Genomic DNA, 21095 nt, shown 5'->3' with positions numbered 1-21095 from the left:
GATAGATCGGAATGGAAAAGGTTGGAGGAGGCCTTTGCCGATTGGCAAACAGATCTACAAAGAATAAGCAAGAAGCAAATACTAGAATAAGTTTTTATGTTTATATTATCTTTTGTTTGAATCAGTTTAATGTTATTAGGTTAAGTGGATCTGAATAAAAGGCTATATTATTATTATTGTATGTCTTTCCCATCACGGAACAATGGTGTTCCGGACCTTTGGGAGGCGTGCGCGGAGCCGAAGCCAATGCGTAGAGGCCCTTTTGACACTTTAATGAAATGTAAGGGGTACACCGAGCGGAGGCTGCCCTTGCCCGTGTCATGGGACGCACGCAGAGGCAGCACCCGCCAGGGCGTAAGGACTATTGAGAGTTGATGGAATCTAAAATGAACTAGGTTATTGGGTGAAAGCGATGGACTAAGAACTGAGCTATGGGGTAAAAAACCGGACGCCTGCCTAATAAAACGGTATGCAATTTTATTTCCGGCAGACGGTGACTCGCCCTCACAAGATGGGCCCCCACAAAAAGCGACATCTAGGATGGCTCAAGGGCAACACCGGTGTGAGCGGCTCAGGGGTGTCGAGAGGTGTGCGCCGCTTTCTACCCAGTGGCTGTTAACAGCCACTGTGCCAACTCGCGTCTTATGCATATTTCACTTCCACCCCTGGAGCTTATAGCTCTAACGACTCCGCTCTGGCCGGCCGGCTAAGGCAAGCCAGAGGCAGAGAATCCTGTCCCACCCACCCTCCTTGCGGGTAACAGAACTCTCCAGGAGTACTCGGGTACGTGAGGTCGCTAATCCCCAACAGCTCGCCACAAGCTGCCCTGCGTTGACTGATTGCACTGGTAAAACCAGCGGGCGATGGGGTCGTCACATCCCTACGCCTTATTACTATTATTATTGTTCTCTTTATTTATTTTTCGTCTTACGTTAGGGTTTTTATAATATGAATATAAAAGTAAAATATAAAAACACTTACAAAACGATAAAAAATACATATAAACACATTATAAAAAACCTAACCTAGGGTGCCGCCAGCAGCGGGGCAAGGCCCAAGCTACCGGTGGTCAGGGCTGCAGAGAGAGGAACCGGCGGACTATCCGCGCCGTGTCCAAGATCACCGCCTTCTGCATCTGACCCTTGATCCAACCACCTAGCGAGAGTCTCTCAAGATGTTGGTCGAGACTCTTCGCTATTAGACCGTTCACTGAAACGACTATCGGGACAATGATCGTCGAATCAACATCCCACATGGCGGTTATCTCGTGAGCCAAGTCTAGGTACTTACTGGACTTGTCCTTCTCGGCCTTCACGAGATTCTCATCATGGGGGATGGTGATGTCAACGAGCACGGCCCGACGTTGCGATCGATCTATTATCACAATGTCAGGCTTATTGGCTACAATAGTCCTGTCTGTGATGATAGATCGATCCCAATAGAGCGTGGCACGACCATTCTCGAGAACAGGCGCAGGTAAGTACTTGTAGTACGGTACTTCGCGGTCCACAAGGCCATATAGAAGAGCAAGTTGCTGGTGAATAATTCTGGCTACGAGATTATGTCTGTGCAAGTACTCGCCGTTAGCAAGATGAGAACAACCGGAAATGATATGCCTGAGTGACTCTCCGGGACGGCGGCATGCCCGACAAATGTCGACCGTACCGTCCTTCAGGATATATTTCCGATAGTTGTTCGTCATCATCACTTCGTCCGCAATTGCACAGGCAAAACCCTCGGTTTCTCCGAAGAGGTCCCCGAATCGTAACCAGTTCACCGACGCGAGCAGGTCCACATCGGGTCCCGTGAGGGCCTTGTAGAACCGCCCGTGTAGCACCTTACTCTCCCATGCCGCCTTGCGATCCGCAGTACTTAGTACCACAGGTTTGCGCCAGTTCTCGTTTGCCAAGGAGAGCGGCGTGAGGTTCCTGTCTACTGCCACCACATCACGATGCATCCCACACTCGTTGTTAAGGAAATAATTCCTGAGATTGTACACCTCGCGGTTGTGGAGATCCTTGGCGTTTAGGAAGCCTCGGCCTCCACACTTCCGTGGGATGTACAATCTCATAACTGACGAGCGTATTTTTCGTCTAGCATGCGATGTGAGGTGAGCAGTGACCGGACCCTCCGATCCAGGGCGTCCAGCTCGGTCTGAGTCCACCTTAGTATGCCAAAGGAGTATGTGAGTAGGGGCATTACCCAGGCGTTGAAGGCGCGCACTTTGTTGCCTCCTGACAAAAGACTGTTAAGGACTTTTGTGAGCCGACTGAAAAAACGCTCCTTCACCGACCGTCTAATACCCTCGTCCTCAATACCCAACGACTGTGACATGCCAAGGTATTTATAGGTTTCTGATTCAGAGATAGATCTGAAAGACATTGTCTCAGAGAGTTGTAAATTTGTTGAATTTACAACCCTCCCCCGCTGTACATGCATAACCGCACATTTATCGACACCAAACTCCATGTTGATGGCACTACTGAAACCTTCGGTGGTTTTCAGTAGCTCCGACAAGTCTTGGCTATTTGGTGCAAATAATTTGAGGTCATCCATGTACAGAAGGTGAGAAATGATTTCACCCTCTCTCCGAAGCCGGCAACCTAGTCCCAAATCCTTCAGCAGGGTACTGAGGGGATTGAGAGCTAGGCAGAACCATAGGGGACTCAGACTGTCACCCTGAAATATTCCTCGCTCAATCCTTATAAAATCCTGCGGGTCAGGGGGGTCATCCCCGTCTCCTGGTTGACGAAGGACTGTGGTCCACTGCCTCATACACGCGCTTAGGAAGGCTCTCAAAGCTGCATCAACTTTATACAACTCTAAGACCCTCCCCAACCATGAATGAGGCACCGAATCATAGGCCTTCTTGTAGTCAATCCAAGCGGCTGAGAGGGCCCCCTTGTTCCGCCGGATTTGTTGGCAGATGGTCATGTCTATGAGGAGGAGCTCTTTAGTACCACGGGACCCAACCCTACATCCATTTTGAGCGGAAGCCAGAATATTGTTTGCGACAATGTGCGCGTTGATTTTTGCTCTCAAAATGGATGTAAGGAGCTTGTAGAGTGTAGGCAAGCATGTGATGGGTCTGTAGTTTTTCGCTTCCGTGGTACTACCGGACTTATAGAGCAGGTAGGTGACACCAGTTGTTAAGGAAGGTGGGAGAGAACCAAGCTCGAGGGCTTGTTGGAATTGTGCTGCCAAGCGCGAGTGCGAGCATCGGAACCACTTTAGCCAGAAGTTGTGCAATCCATCCGGTCCAGGACTTTTCCAATTCTGGGCCGTGCGGATGGCACAACTGACGTCATCCGGGCTGATGGTGACTGCCCCCATAGGTTCGATGAACTCGCACTCACGCTCGACAACACTCATCCAACCCCCCTCGGTATGTCCAACAGGCATCGACCAGATGCTACGCCAGAAGTCAGTCATGGCAGTAGCATCCGGCGGCCGCGTGTCGGGCGTACGAAGGTTGGTTTCCTCCCACTTTCGGTACACCTTCCTTTGGTCACTTTGAAAAAGGCGATTCTGCTGGAATCGATCCACACGCTCTCTGTAACGGCGAATACGGTTTGCCCATGCATAGACTTTCTGCTTTAGAAAGTCGATGCGCTCTGTGACATTGGCCATGTAGTCGCGGGGCCTGATATCCGTCCCCGCGAACGCCTGGTTCACAAAGCGCATTACTCGGGGGCGATTGTTGCCCCCCCTGAAGCAGATTAGCTTTGCGATGAGAGTCCTAAACGAGCTGATACGTCGCTCGATCCGCGCTTGCCATGCAGGGACACCTCCGACGGTCCTAGGTGCACGTTCAGCGTCCGGGAACTTGACGCGAGCAACACGGCACGCCGCGATGGCTCCGCAGTACAAGATCGAGTGCGTATCATCTAAATCTTTACTAGTCCGTAAATGTGGCTCTAGTAAAGCGTTTAGGGCTCCCATTAGCGCTAGATTGCGTCTATTCATAGGCAGACGTGGTAATCGTGGCCTAGAGTTAGTTGTGGCGCGATATTGCGTAATCACCTCTTCCAAAGTCCTCCTCAGTTGCTCATTAGCAGTTGTACTCACATTCTGACTCACGAAGTCCCCCTCGTCGGTACAGAAATCAACCCGTGGCGCCCCCGGTGCCAGGTCGGGTGCGGGCACCGGATCCGGCGACGTGGCGGGCAGATCCCGCACCGAGATGGAGTCCGCGCGAGCAGAGAGAGCCTCCTGGCGAAGCCGATCAAGTGTCGCGTCATCCAAGCGCTTTAGCCGCTGAATAACGCGCACCTGATCCGATAATCGCTGCTCCGACACGGTGATGGTGGGTTCAAGAGTCTGAAACAGAGGCAGTATTCTCGAACGGTAGGCGGACAGCTGTGTTCCCCCCTCTGTAGCCCCATAATAGGCGCGCATGACATTCTCGTTCATGTCTCGAGTCCATCTCATGCGTCGCACTATACCACCGGTAGCGGGAGCCGTGGGCGGGGCAGGATGTCCCGCAGGCCCCAAGCGTGCCGGCAGCGGTGGCCGCCCTCGTCGCGCAGGTGGTCGTGGCGGCGGCGGCGGCGGCCCGCTCTCGTCACTGGACCCGTCTGTGTCAGGCGCCGTTGCGAACTCGTCGCCTGACGACGATGTGGACGAGGAAGTGGACGAGGCGGGCGGGGGTGGTGGGCGTGCGCTTGTCGTTACCGCTTTAGCTCGACTCCTTGTAATCATTTCGTTCGTGGTTTTGCCGGTGGTGTATGACAAATGTTATTATTATTATTCTCTTTATTCATTTCTCATCTTAAGTTAGGTTATTTATAATATGAATATAAAAGTAAAATATAAAAACACTTACAAAACAATAAAAATTAATATAAACACATTATAAAAAACCTAACCTAGGGTGCCGCCAGCAGCGGGGCAAGGCCCAAGCTACCGGTGGTCAGGGCTGCAGAGAGAGGAACCGGCGGACTATCCGCGCCGTGTCCAAGATCACCGCCTTCTGCATCTGACCCTTGATCCAACCACCTAGCGAGAGTCTCTCAAGGTGTTGGTCGAGACTCTTCGCTATTAGACCGTTTACTGAAACGACTATCGGGACAATGATCGTCGAATCAACATCCCACATGGCTGTTATCTCGTGAGCCAAGTCTAGGTACTTACTGGACTTGTCCTTCTCGGCTTTCACGAGATTCTCATCATGGGGGATGGTGATGTCAACGAGCACGGCCCGACGTTGCGATCGATCTATTATCACGATGTCAGGCTTATTGGCTACAATAGTCCTGTCAGTGATGATAGATCGATCCCAATAGAGCGTGGCACGACCATTCTCGAGAACAGGCGCAGGTAAGTACTTGTAGTACGGTACTTCGCGGTCCACAAGGCCGTATAGAAGAGCAAGTTGCTGGTGAATAATCCTGGCTACGAGATTATGTCTGTGCAAGTACTCGCCGTTAGCAAGATGAGAACAACCGGAAATGATATGCCTGAGTGACTCTCCGGGACGGCGGCATGCCCGACAAATGTCGACCGTACCGTCCTTCAGGATATATTTCCGATAGTTGTTCGTCATCATCACTTCGTCCGCAATTGCACAGGCAAAACCCTCGGTTTCTCCGAAGAGGTCCCCGAATCGTAACCAGTTCACCGACGCGAGCAGGTCCACGTCGGGTCCCGTGAGGGCCTTGTAGAACCGCCCGTGTAGCACCTTACTCTCCCATGCCGCCTTGCGATCCGCAGTACTTAGTACCACAGGTTTGCGCCAGTTCTCGTTTGCCAAGGAGAGCGGCGTTAGGTTCCTGTCTACTGCCACCACATCACGATGCATCCCACACTCGTTGTTAAGGAAATAATTCCTGAGATTGTACACCTCGCGGTTATGGAGATCCTTGGCATTTAGGAAGCCTCGGCCTCCACACTTCCGTGGGATGTACAATCTCATAACTGACGAGCGTGGGTGTAGCATACGATGTGTGGTGAACAGTGATCGGACCCTCCGATCCAGGGCGTCAAGCTCGGTCTGAGTCCACCTTAGTATGCCAAAGGAGTATGTGAGTAGGGGCATTACCCAGGCGTTGAAGGCGCGCACTTTGTTGCCTCCTGACAAAAGACTGTTTAGGACTTTTGTGAGCCGACTGAAAAAGCGCTCCTTCACCGACCGTCTAATACCCTCATCCTCAATACCCAACGACTGTGACATACCAAGGTATTTATAGGTTTCTGATTCAGAGATAGATCTGAAAGACATTGTCTCAGAGAGTTGTAAATTTGTTGAATTTACAACCCTCCCCCGCTGTACATGCATAACCGCACATTTATCGATACCAAATTCCATGTTGATGGCATTACTGAAGACTTCGGTGGTTTTCAGTAGCTCCAACAAGTCTTGGCTATTTGGTGCAAATAATTTGAGGTCATCCATGTACAGAAGGTGAGAAATGACTTCACCCTCTCTCTGAAGCCGGCAACCTAGTCCCAAATCTTTCAGCAGGGTGCTGAGGGGATTCAGAGCTAGGCAGAACCACAGGGGACTCAGACTGTCGCCCTGAAAGATTCCTCGCTCAATCCTTATAAAATCCTGCGGGCCAGGGCGGTCATCCCCGCCTCCTGGTTGACGAAGGACTGTGGTCCACTGCCTCATACACGTGCTTAGGAAGGCTCTCAAAGCTGCATCAACTTTATACAACTCTAAGACCCTCCCCAACCATGAATGAGGCACCGAATCATAGGCCTTCTTGTAGTCAATCCAAGCGGCTGAGAGGGCCCCCCTGTTCCGTCGGATTTGTTGGCAGATGGTCATGTCTATAAGGAGGAGCTCTTTAGTACCACGGGACCCAACCCTACATCCATTTTGAGCGGAAGCCAGAATATTGTTTGCAACAATGTGCGCGTTGATTTTTGCTCTCAAAATGGATGTAAGGAGCTTGTATAGTGTAGGCAAGCATGTGATGGGTCTGTAGTTCTTCGCTTCCGTGGTACTACCGGACTTATAGAGCAGGAAGGTGACACCAGTTGTTAAGGAAGGTGGAAGAGAACCAAGCTCGAGGGCTTGTTGAAATATTATTATTATTATTATTAAGACTGGTTTAGCACGGCTGCCAGTTCGTTAGGTGCAGAGTAACGAAGCATGCTGTGTCTAGTCACCCCGGTTAATCTTACTCAATACTGTGCCACATAGTACTACGTACAGCTTTCTTATGTGATATCACGAATAATATTGTCCTTCTCTAACGAATAAATTTGAGATCTCTGGGCTTTCACGAGTCTGAAGACCATATACCCACCATGGAGATAGATCGCATATTTAGTATAAAATCTAAGTAAGTAGTACTTATATTTCGAATGCTCCAGGTTGTTTATTTACGAAAACCTAAACTCGGTTTTTATTATAGCGTCTTTATTAAGTACGTAACGCAATTATCAATTTCCTCATAAAGTTTAAAGTATCTTATTTATCCTCTTTGCTCGCGAGGATTATCGCAAATCGGCTCAGCACGAGACGAGCAAGCGTAAATTGTGGGACAAGCTACAAGCGGTGAGCGGGAGCCGATAGAGATGCTCGCGCGGTGGCCGAATATCAAGTAAGAGTGTATCAACCTTCGTGCATTCGTAAACCTAGTTACGATGACGCGATTGGCGATAAGGGTTCAGTCAGGAAATTAGGCTTTATTAGCCTTTAACGTTGTGCACAAGAAAAACACGAACTTCATTGTTGTGTAATGCCCCACATGCTTACCCAAATACCCATCGTAGTATCTAAAACATGCGTTGACGCAAAGCGAACTATATATTTTACTAGAAAAAGTTCTGTTTGTTTTATGAAGATACTAACTGCTGTCTGAAATTGACACAGCATCTGTTGCTTTTCTTTCCTGATTAAGGTTTTATGTGAAGTTAGTAAGCTAACTTCATAGTCTTACCTAATCCAATAAAATAAATACGCAATGCCAGAGAATCTGCTCTGCTAAACACAATCGAATAAATCGGTTATGACTTGTCCACGATTTAACGCTACTTTAAATTTCATGCGAATCTTATTTTCCGACTTAGATTACCTACGTATTTTTGAGAAATGCTTTCGCTTATGGCTTACAGTGCCGCATTATTTAATGTCTTCGAGCTAACGAGCCGTACTTCATATGGAGTTTTACGCCTCAGACATAAACTCGATAGACATTTATCCGCATTTTATAGATTCGCTACCACGAGCCCTATGGGGAACATTAGGTGAAGTTTTTATCGTACTGAAAAGTTTAGTAGTTTAGGTTCTCCTTTTCAACATTTGATATAAATTAAATGTCTACAATTACTTACCATAATAAGGGATCCAATTTCGTTATCTAAATCCATCTAGGCGGTTTTCTGTGGCAAAATGAGAGCTCAAACTGCACGTTAGAACCGCTACCGCTTAAAACTGACACTGCCGCCTTAGTTTATGTCAGAGCCAACGATGCAGGCGTCATAAGCTATGTACTTCTGATAAATATAGGTACGTAGCTTAAAATGGCTTATATTTAAGATCGTTATATTGAATAAAAGTGTTAGTTAATATTGTAAAGCTAACAATAAGCCAGGCGTCGTGAGCTTTATGCTTCCGATAAACATAAATATTAATAATACAACCTACTTCTCTACCGCTTATATCTTGCAACGCAGTGTTACTAAATGTCCCAGAACTAACGAGCCGGGCGTCATGAGCAAATATTAAACTTCAGATAAATATACACATTTAAGATTAAATCAGCCTACAATCGCTCATGTTTAAGAATCGCTACCGCTTGTAACTTGCGACGCAGTGTTAGTAAATGCCGCAGATGTAACGCTTCGGGCATCATGAGAAGATTTGTGCTTCTGAACATAAGTATAAAACCTACTAATTAACTTAAAATCGCTACCGCTCATGACTTGCGACGCGGTGTTAGTTAATGTCGCAGAGCTAACGAGCTGGGCGTCATGTGAAGCTTTGTGCTTCTGATAAATACGAGAGGGATTTAGCGGGGCCGATAACGGCGTGTTTTAAAAAGGCCACGGTTTAGGGTGCGGTCGATAGGCAGCGATTTTACTCTTTACTACCTCAATATTAGTAACCTTATCTAAAAACACTTATGTTGCAAGAATTCCAAATAAAAAAGTGATTAAGTATCTCACAAGTTGTGTAAGTCATTTTCACCAAAATCCATTTCTACATATATCCCTAAGTTACGTATTTGCGTCATAACTTTTGTTAAATTTGTTGCTTGCTACATTTGCACCTGTGTTTTAGCGTTTACAATAGGGTTACATGTCGATTAAATTTATAATATTGTAGGTACTGTGTTGTTGTAGTGTACCGTTGACTTGTTTTTACTTGTCAAGCTACATATTTAGGTATAATAATCTAAATAGTTAATAAATTACAGACATAACTGAAACATTTCTCAATTAAGCTGTAAATACTAGTAGGATTAGAAATACCTACGAATTACTACAAATATTCCTAGGTGTCAACATCCATCTTTTCATCAGCATGAAAGCCGTATCTTTGCAACAAAACGTTTCTACTGAATCGACATTTGATTCTTTATGCATATAAAAAGCACTCGTGAGAAAACGCTGCCTAAAAGGCCTCAGCCTGATCGCACCGATAGCGTATTAACGACGCTGTTTGGAGAGCTCTGAAAAATCGCTGCACCGACTACGACCGACGCATTCGGGGAACCGCTAATTGGTCCCGAAAATCGCTTTGGCGAAAACCCCCTTTATTTTTGGGGTCGAACCTCACGATTTTTCAACTGGACGGCGTTATGTAGAAGCAAACAAGCGGCATTGAGTTAAAAGTTAGAATATGATGTATAACATTTTAATTGGCTGTTATTTCCTAGCCCATTTGAGTGTCCCACTTCTGGACAAAGGCCTCTCCCCTTGATTTCCATGACTCCTGATTTGGTGTCTCCTCCGGCCAGTTATTCAGGAAGCTGTCCAGGTCATCCCGCAATTTCCGTTTGGCTTGTTAATTGGTAACATTTAAAATAAGGGTTCTTTTGTACCTTTTTGATACGGAACCCTAAAAACTCAAGTTATCAATTCGACCTCGTCTTCTTCTTGCCTTTTTCCCATTCTCAATTGGGGTCGAGCATCCTTGTACGTAGGCGCCAGGACTGTCTGTCCTGGGTTGTCGATGGCAAAATATTCAGGGCTTTGAGAGACCCTTCTTTATTCTGGTCCACGAGGTATGTTTTGTTTCTTGACCATGAGGTCTTGTAGGATATTTGATGCTGCCTTTACGACCTTTTCGTATACAAGGAAGTAAAAGTTATTTCAGAAACACATAAGTACTTATAAATTGTCTAGATTATAGTTTATCAATTATAAGACCTAGCATCGAATTGCATTCATTACTTAATTTCGGTTTCTTCCATTAACTCGTTAAATGTCACTTGTTACATAACGCAATCCAACTTTCGTGCTCTCGTTGGATGGAAGCGGAGCTTTTTGGAAGCTGCGAGGAAAACTGGTGAACGGTATCAAAGATTGAAAACCTTTCAAATACACGGTGTCGCGTTCAATATTGTACAGAATAGGGAACTCTATATATCCACCAAAAATCTAATTCTGACGAAAAACATACAACTACATAAAAAACGGAGCACCGGCGGCAGCATTGATAACCATCAGAAGAGTTTTCAGTTCAATTTGATTAAAATGTAGTAGATTCTGGTCTCCTGACTATTGTTTTCTTACATGTGCCGTTCACTTACATTCATACTTTTTTAAATAATCAATACCTATATCTACAAAGGTTAGGTTGGCATGATTTAAAACAAACAAAATCGATGATTATGTTATGAGCTAGGTGATCACCTTTAACTATTGATTTAAAAAAAAACGAATGACGGAGTAGTGATGACATCTATTGACGAACTCTAAAATTTTACTTTTCAAAATGTATAAAGTACCTACGTCAAACAAATTTCAACTGGACGGCAAATGCTAATTTATAAATAATAATACTCGTAAAACAGTGCAAAAACATTGTGAAATTACGGTCTAATTCTCTCTCTTACTAGGTGCGGAAAATTTTATTAGCCGCCACTGTAGTACAAAGCAAATCCATTAAGAACAAAACTTTAAAGTTGCCAAGCGAAAATATGTGTTATTCCATAGTAATAAGCAAAGTTTCTAACGACTGTAACGACGAATAAAACTTGACAGGTTTATTAAACTGTCGTCAACTTCACCTGCAAGAAAAACCGAACTAGGCTAACTTGGTAAAATTACGAACAATCCGAGTGAAATTCGAAAATTCGAGCTAAATTGGGCCAGCGCTTGAAGCTGGGAGAGGTTGCGATTGCTTGTAGGTATAGAGACGAGTCATTCATTCGTGCAAACCAGTTTAACATCCCATCTGTGTCATCATTCTCTTGCCCTTGTCTCATTCACTTGGGGTCGGCGCAGCATGTCTTTCTCTTCCACACCTCTATGTAGCCCGTCATTTCATCATTCACTTGCGTTCGTTTCATATCATCTCTCACACAGTCCATCCACCTTTTCCTCGGTTTTCCTTTCCTCGTACTTCCCTCCACATTCATTCGTAATCCTTTCTCGTCACATGACTTTCATAAGTGTATCACATCTCATCTGTGTATGATAAAGATACTGACCGAATTGTATAATTTTAACCATTTTTGCATTTTTTTCGAGCTCTATAAAGCAAAATTGAAGTAAACCCACGATTTTCGACCACGCAGATTATGAAAGGTTAAAAAAGTTTCAATTTTAACTAAACGTTGCTCATACCTATTGACGACCGTTCTGGCCTAGTGGGTAGTGACCCTGCCTGTGAAGCCGATGGTCCTGGGTTCGAATCCCGGTAAGGGCATTTATTTGTGTGATGAACACAAATATTTATCCCTGAGTCATGGGTGTTTTCTATGTATTTACGTATGTATTTATCTATATAAGTATGTATATCACCGCCTAGCACCCATTTAGGGATTGCAATCCGGTCCGGTGGATCCGGTAATCCGGCCGGATCCGGCACTTTTTAGGAGCAACCGGATCCGGTTAAAATCACCGGATCCGGACCGGATCCGGGAAAATAGAAAAAAAGACCGCACACAGTACCCTCTGTGCGTTTTAGTTGAGATAAAGGCGACGGATGGAAGAAAGAAGTTAGACAGAATAAAGAACAAATGAATAAGTCAAGATTTAGTAAAATAAGAAGATATTTAATATGACGATGACTGAGAACAGAAGAGGATTTCCTCTTCTTTCAGGTTGGTGGCACGAATCGGCACGATACGACGATTACTTAGAAGTAAAAAATTAAAGGATGGAGATGTCATGGAAGGCATTTATAACGACCGGTCTGGCCTAGTGGGTAGTGACCATTCAGTAACCCTGCCTATGAAGCCGATGGTCGTGGGTTTAAATAAGGGCATTTATTTGTGTGATGAACACAGATATTTGTTCCTGAGTCATGGGTGTTTTCTATGTACAGTCAGCAGCAGAAGTTGCTAAGCGGGCCAGGTGTTCAAAATGATCTTGACGCGACTTTATTGTTAAGAGAATAAGAGCGTGTCAAGGTAATTTGGAATACCTCGCCCGCTTAGCAACTTCTGCTGCTGACTGTATATAAGCATGTATTTATTAATATACTATAAGTATCGGGGGGCACGGCAGTGCCCCCGCCAAGTCGAGCGCGAAGCAAACACTGCCGTACCATCCTTTACTGGAACCATTTCGCCGCATTTTCAGGTCCCTATTTGAGAACCTCTGGATAAGACCAGAACGCAGAAATTTTCGTCATCCAGTAAGCTATAATCACATACTTAAAATCCACAATTTCAAGTCTGTAGGTCATTTAGTTCCGAAGTTAAGCGAAAGCAAAGTTTCGCATTTATGACACACACTCACTCACTTATGATCATCAGAATAGAACTAGTACTTCCCATAAACTCAGAGAGCTGAAATTTGGTACAGAGTTAGGGTTTAATGGCCACATAAAGGGAAAACTATAAAAACTAGGATAATCGAAGATCTGGAGTACCTGGTGACCCTGATTAGAAAACACAAGAGCCCAACCAAACTATTGGAAATGGACATACCGCCTTTACAAAAAATATTCAAATTGGTGGGCCGCTTCATTTGATGTCAAAAATCGAAGGTCTGAAGTATCTGATGAAGAACCCTCAGCTGGTCTCAGCTGTATTAAGGCTCCGTCAGACATAGGCGTTTTGCTTGGTGCAACATATGTACACACTGTTTTGGTCATCCGACACGCCTTGATGAGCCTTTGGGAAAGTAGTACCCAAGATGGAGCTGATGCTGAACCCTGGCTGTACCTAGTGGAACTCAGGCTTGGTGCAACATATGCACACACTGTTTTGATCATCCGACACGCCTTGATGATCCTTTGGGAGAGTAGTACCCAAGATGGAGCTGATGCTGAACCCTGGCTGTACCTAGTGGAACTCAGGTTTGGTGCAACATACGCCCACGCTATTTTGGTCATCCGTCACATCTTGATGAGCACTTGGGAGAGCAGTACCCAAGATAGAGCTGATGCTGAACCCTGGCTGTACCTAGTGGAACTCAGGTTTGGTGCAACATAGGCCCACGCTATTTTGGTCATCCGTCACATCTTGATGAGCACTTGGGAGAGCAGTACCTGAAATAGAGCTGATGCTGAACGCTAGCTGTACCTAGTGGAACTCAGGTTTGGTGCAACATAGGGGCTATTCATAAATTACGTCATTTCAAATTAGGGGGGGGGGGGGTCTGGACATCGGATGACGGTAGCATGAAGTAGGAGGAAATGGGGTCATTTGAAGCATGATTTTTGGATGATTATAGGGGGGGGGGGTCCAAAATCGTCAAAAATCGATGACGTAATTTATGGACAGCCCCATAGGCCAACGCTATTTTGGTCATCCGTCACATCTTGATGAGCACTTGGGAGAGCAGTACCCAAGATAGAGCTAATGCTGAACCCTGGCTGTACCTACTGGAACTCAGGTTTGGTGCAACATAGGCCAACGCTAGTTTGGTCATCCATCACATCTTGATGAGCACTTGGGAGAGCAGTACCTGAAATAGAGCTGATGCTGAACCCTGGCTGTACCTAGTGGAACTTAGGTTTGGTGCAACATAGCCCCACGCTATTTTGGTCATCCGTTACATCTTGATGACCGCCTAGTGGAACTCTGCAACAGGCACACGACGACAAGTCGGTTAACCAAAACAAAGTGTGCCTATGTTGCACCAAACCTGAGTTCCACTAGGTACAGCCAGGGTTCAGCATCAGCTCTATCTTGGGTACTGCTCTCCCAAGTGCTCATCAAGATGTGACGGATGACCAAAATAGCGTGGGCTTATGTTGTACCAAACCTGAGTTCCACTAGGTACAGCCAGGGTTCAGCATCAGCTCTGTCTAAGGTACTGCTCTCCCAAGTGCTCATCAAGATGTGACGGATGACCAATAGCGTGGGCTTATGTTGCACTAAACCTGAGTTCCACTAGGTACAGCCAGGGTTCAGCATCAGCTCAGATCTATGTATACTAAAACCTTTACCAGAATGTAACAAACACTTTTCTGAAAACCGCATCAAAATCGGTTCAGCCAAACGCGAGATAATCGCGAACAAACATACATACGGGTCAAACTGAGAACCTTTATTTTAAGGCGGTTAAAAATACATCAACTTTGACATTTTTGGCAGTAATGCAGTCGGCAGCTACACTGCAGCAGGATTGCAGCATGCACTACTGCCGACTGAATTACTGAGGTAAATATCAAAAATTCGGTCAGTATCATCGTATTTGACATTTGCTGCAGTAATGCAGTCGGCAGTATTGTCGCAATATACTGCTGCAGGCTACAAAACGCTCGTGAAACTATTCAACGTCGAACGTTCAGTAATCGAGTGACCGCTCGCAACATGCGCTGTGTTGTGTGTGACTGCGCGGGCGTGATCAAAGCGGGTCGCGCGCGCAGCGCGCCGGCGGGCGCTCGCGTCACGCTCGCATCGTCCCCGCTCACGCCGCGCTTTGAAAACGCTCATGTGTGACGGAGCCTTTAGAGATATGGTAATAAAAAAACTACTAAAAAGAAAAAAAATATGTCAAATAAGAAAATCTAATAAAATAAATCAATATGCCCAGGTTTCTACAAAAAGAAGTGAAATCCCACCAAAAACATTCTGTAAAAAACTAGCCAAGTCTCGATGGAGCTGCTTGTTTATCTCTAAAAAGTAATGAAATCTAGACAAAGTCGTGCCAAGTCTAAGGTTCCTTACTGCGATTTCTTTATTATTATAGTTAATGTTGTGTGACTTGGCCGTTGAAGGGTACACAAGGGTACAAAACCAGGTGCTCCATGACACCAAACATACAGTATAAAAAATTATTTCCAGTACAGACGGACTTCTAATCATTGATAGAAGTCCGTCTGTACGTCTATTTTATGTTAGATCGATGGTCGATTTGACGCTTCAAAAAGAAGTGTTTGTTTCAGGCTCGCCTATACATAAGTACTATTGAAATACGCAGCTTTATCAAGCCTACAATTGACTGGTTATTGAATCAACGTTTTCCAAGTGGCAATTTTCCATCGTCAATGGGTAGCGGTTCTGGCGACAGGTTGGTGCAATGGTGTCATGGAGCACCTGGTTTTGTACCCTTGTGTACCCTTCAACGGCCAAGTCACACAACATTAACTATAATAATAAAGAAATCGCAGTAAGGAACCTTAGACTTGGCACGACTTTGTCTAGATTTCATTACTTTTTAGAGATAAACAAGCAGCTCCATCGAGACTTGGCTAGTTTTTTACAGAATGTTTTTGGTGGGATATATATCGTCGCCTAGTAGTACTACCTAGCTTGCTAGCACCCATAGTACAAGCTTTGCTTGGTTTGGTTGGGGCTACGATCGATCGAGGTCGATCTGTATAAGATTATCCCCAAATATTTATTCATGAATTATTTATTTATTTGTGATTTAGGCTATAAAACTATTTTCACGGATAAAAAATGAAAGCAAGATAATATTGGAGCGCATTTCATATAATTTTGGTTAAAAGTAAAATATCTTGTTATTAGAATGGACAGCGTTACAAATAATACCATCAAAGAACAGTTATGAAAACTTGTCCTTGTAAAGAGTTCCAATTCCCATCCCATAATTATCCCACTAACAGGCTTTGGAATCTAATCAAATTTATAATTTTAATGTAAACGTAAATTTGAGCAGAAAGTGAATGATTAAATAGGTACAATAATATTAATAAATGACTTAGATTACAAATGGTATTTTTAAATTGAGAATGACATTGTGACACTTTTTAATACTTTGTTTTATTTTATTGTTAAAAATTTATTTCTTATTAACTTCAAATTGTTGTTTTATGAATACATTTGTAAAAATACCCTTTGTTTCTCATATAACGCATAAAACTTGAAAAATATGTCATTTAATTAACTTTAATATCCTTATACCTCCATCCATCCATCCAGGATCCAGCCGGATTGTGGCTAAAATCCGGCCGGATCCGGCCGGATTGAAAATCAATCCGGTTTGCAATCCCTACACCCATTACAAGCTTTGCTTAGTTTGGGGCTAGATTGATTTGTGTAAGATGTTTATTTATTTATTTAATATAAAGGCAGGGCGGGAGTGACTCTCTTCATACATTTGTACATGTTAATGCAAATGTCAAAATCGATGTTGCTGCACGAATTTTTGACATATGCTGCAATACTGCTGCAGTAATTCTGCTGTACCTAGTCAGTGTCAAAACGGTAGGGACCTTAACTTTTATTTCATACATTGCGATTAACTACCTACTCATATTTTTCTCTCTCAGGGTCCCACAACTTAGGTCCATCGTTCGACTCCTGCCTCCAATAGCAACATGGAACCCTAATTGCCTCGTTCGAATCGGCGACATTCGGGTGCTATTGATTTATAAATTAACTTCCTTAGTGTGACATTGGCATAGCTAAGTAAGCTTGGTTCTAGGAGGCATCGTAATCAATGTAATCATAGACTTTGTATGGTGACCACACGGCATCGCCCAGAGATATATTTGTCACTCGTCTAATTAATAGTTAGGAGAAGTTGCTAATACTGATGGATGGCTGTCTTGTATTTTGTAAAAATATACATTTGCCGTTTTAGGTAAGGGGCACAATGATACGGAACGGAAAAAAAAGTATGAACATTTTTAACTGTTTGTTTTCTATTTGGATCGAAAGATCGTTATTCTAAAAATAACATAAAAATACCTAAATCTAGGAAAGTTCAGTGTCGTACAACTTTTAAATAAAATTGCCTAGTTACGTAATACTAGAAGACATCGTAATTTAGCTTGCTAAGTAAAACGTATGACATAAGTAACTATGTAAGGATTTATGTCTAACCTAACCTAACATGGAAAATGAGACCAAGGTTCTCCGAAACATGTCGCAAGTGGTAATATGAATACCGTAGAATTCATATGCATACTACAAAAATAACCAGATGTGAATCACATGCAATAGTATTTGGGCGTTTTCAGAAATAAATATTGAAAACCTGATTCTTTCACATCTGGACGTTCTTGGGCTCATTCTACTCAGAATCGACAGCATTCTCCATCCCACCATTAAAAAAAGATGTCTCAAAATGTCCATTCCATTACGTCACGTTTTAGTATGAAATTTTTTTTCACTTGTATGTGCGTGACGTAGTGGAATGTACGATTTTCATAAAAAATTTTGGGACATTTTATTTTATCATCAGAATTGAATATGCTAGTGATTCTGAGTTGAAAGAACCCAAAAACACCGGGATCTGTGAGAATCGGGTTTTCGATATTTATTTCTGAAAACGCCCTTTTTATACAATAGTGATATAATAGAGAGTTTTTCAGTCGAGTACCGTGTTTAGGCAACTAAGCTTACTGAGTTGCCTAAGTAAGGTACGAGATTGAAAAGCTTGATAATATCACTATAATATTGTATACAATACTTTTTCTACGAGTCAACACAAATAATACTTTAAACTAGTAGAATCATACAAACAAACCAAACCAAAAGTATACAGCTAAGATTCGCGAGCAGCCGCGATACCTTCATACTGGTACGCGCCCCGGCCGCCGCCGCAGCCCGGCGCGTTGGTCAACGACACCTTCTCGTAACTCATGAGGCCCTGGTACCTGCTCCCCGCTAAATTCAATTTTTAGACAGTTGTTTTCTCGATTTTGGCCACCGTAGCCTATGGAGACTAACAAGCAACACTAAGTGGTTTTCGTAGTTTATGGATGTTGCTATATAAAGGGTATCACATGCGCGTTTCTGACTTATGAACCAATTGTTTCTACTATACAACCTAAAATTAATAATTAATTTGAGCTATGGTTTTGTTTCGTCCTCTTGATCGCGGCGAATTGTGATTGGTCAATTTCATTATAGTTAACTAAACTGTATCGAAATGAATATTAAAGTTCAGTTGGGAGCCCATACATTAAAAATACCCAATTGCAGTTTGGTATAAGAAAGAGTAGAAAAAAGGTTTTATGATTATCTTTAGTTTGTTTATCTAATACCTTTATACGAGCAATTCTTGTTTATAAATATATTTCGGGGATCTCGGAAACGGCTCTAACGATTTCGATGAAATTTGCTATATGGGGGTTTTTGGGGGCGATAAATCGATCATTTTTTAGATTTTATATGTTTTCCGAGCTAAGGTCGGTCTCCCAGATATTGGTAATAATACTAAAAACATTTATAAAAGTGCTCAACTATACCTACTCGACAACGATAAAAAAAAATTACAACTTTTGTTTTTAAGTAATTTTCTTCTCAAAAACTTCGCATGCAGATTTTGCGTTATAAATGTTATTATACTTATTCGTTCTCTCTAAAGAAATAAGAAAAAAACCGCCCAGCGAGACAAACGAAAGCGAGTAACCCTCAACACATTCCAATATAGGTGACACAACCTTACCAATTCACGTGCAATTTCCATCCGATCTTCCAAAGTCAAAGCAGGATTTATTTCGGCAACGGCATAGTTAAGTTTGTAATCTAAGCTTTGTAAATGCAGGAATGTGACGGCGTAGGTTAAATGGTGTTGATTGAACAGGATTGCTTGTTCGTGTTGCTTGGAGACCTCGCCGCCTCGGCCGGCCAGTCTACTCGAAAATATCATATTGAAAACTACTAGCATGAACACGACCTTTTCCTTTTTTCAAAACTTGCAAAATATATATTTTTTGTTTTGAAGCGAAACCTAGAATATATCAAGAGACCGGGCAAGTGCGAGTCGGACTCGCCCATCGAGGGTTCCGTACTTTTTAGTATTTGTTGTTATAGCGGCAACAGAAATACATCATCTGTGAAAATTTCAACTGTCTGACTATCACGCTTCATGAGACTCACTCCTCCTCCTCCTCCTCTCACTTAGCTAATAATCTATTATAGTGTAGATTAGGTTAAGTAAGTCCATAAATATTGAAAATTTTATTTATAATAAACAGTTTAAAGTTTGTTTTTTTAGATACAGCCTGGTGATTAGATCAAGACTTGTAGAGTTCCGATGCGCCTGATTTGTTTTTGTGAGGTTCTAACTAATAAATTGTTTGAGGCGATGATCTCAGTGAACAATAGCAACACATAGCCAGAGGTTGTGTGTATGCCTGGCGGCTCCGCGGTCCGGACGCGGCGACGCGCACAAGTCTGTGATGTGTCTCTGTGATCCCTTTGAGCGGTCACCATAAACAGATGTAGGGGATCGAGCCGCAAATACGAGACTGTGGGTTTTCGATAGCGTGAATATTACGGTGTCTGTGCAATATTTCACCTGGATTTTTCGAATTAAAAGTGATCGGTGATACTAATAAATATTTTACGGTTTTTAAGCGAGCTGAGGCACTTTGAATACTTGATTGGAGGCCTAGGCTCTCTAATACCTACATGTAGTGCCACATCAAACCCCTGGCTATTATCCATATTCGAGAATCCAATACATGTAGTACGTAGTGACAATAAATACTTCAGTTATACCGTAATATCATTTTATTGTGAATTTTCATATGTCATAAATGTTTTTTTGTCATTTTAATTACTTTAAAGGAGTACTTATGATAAAAAGTTTACGTTACTTTAAAGACAGAGACGTTTAAAAAACCAGTCAAATCAACCACTGGTGTTCTACACGTCCATACCTACGGTAACCGCTTACTATCAGGGTGGACCGTAAACCAACGATATGATATAAAAGTAAAAAAAAAAAATTAAAGCCTGACTGCGGTGATTCAATGCCTGATGAACCGCGAGCGAACAAACGGGCTACGACATTGCAATGTCAAGATTCATTAGGTACCGTGAACCGGGGGTGTGAATAGGGATAGAAACTGGCAATTCAATTTACTTGATAATTTCTTAAAAACTACCCATACAAATTGTATCATGCGATTGATAATTTTAGTAGATTTTAGATAATACAATTTGTGTGATTTTAAAGAATATCAGGAAAATTGCGTTCCCGTTATTTTGTCCCTATTCATCTCAACGTCCCTGTTCATCCCGGTTGACCTCCGGCGGAGGGGTAATGAAAATACATACAATACACTATTTGAGATCGATCATTGGAGTAAGAGAAAGTAAGTAAGACTAACCTGTATAAAGGTTTCCCTCCAGAATGCCTGAACCACAGCACCATATAAACTCGGTCTTCGTTGGTGTCCGGTTCTATGTCGCGGGGCAGGGAGGCGCTCCGCCCCACCACGGCCGCCACTTCGACCATGTTATAATACTAACCTGTATAGAGGCTTCCCTCCAGAATGCCTGAACCACAGCACCATATAAACTCGGTCTTCGTTGGTGTCCGGTTCTATGTCGCAGGGCAGGGAGGCGCTCCGTCCCACCACGGCCGCCACTTCGACCATGTTATAATACTAACCTGTATAAAGGCTTCCCTCCAGAATGCCTGAACCACAGCACCATATAAACTCGGTCTTCGTTGGTGTCCGGTTCTATGTCGCAGGGCAGGGAGGCGCTCCGCCCCACCACGGCCTCCACTTCCATCGTGGACACTGGAACAAAGTCGACTGTATTTTAATTAGCTTGCCACTTTGCCAACAATTGCATGGGTGAATC

The 21095-nt window shown here is 43.6% G+C and overlaps 1 protein-coding gene across 1 annotated transcript in view; it reads right to left on the bottom strand.

Moving 5' to 3' along the window:
- LOC134794524 (hemicentin-1-like) overlaps positions 1–20742 on the bottom strand; it is an 82626-nt gene extending 61884 nt beyond the window's left edge. The window contains exon 1 of the mRNA XM_063766339.1: positions 20615–20742. Within this exon, the coding sequence (XP_063622409.1) occupies positions 20615–20742 (128 nt within the window). The remainder of the gene's footprint in view (positions 1–20614) is intronic.
- Between the last annotated feature and the right edge of the window lie 353 nt (positions 20743–21095).

The sequence above is a fragment of the Cydia splendana genome, chromosome 1 (assembly GCF_910591565.1).
Source record: "Cydia splendana chromosome 1, ilCydSple1.2, whole genome shotgun sequence".
Lineage (NCBI taxonomy): Eukaryota > Metazoa > Arthropoda > Insecta > Lepidoptera > Tortricidae > Cydia > Cydia splendana.
The sequence above is the reverse complement of the archived record's forward strand: the minus strand, read 5'-3'. Positions and strand labels throughout refer to the sequence as shown.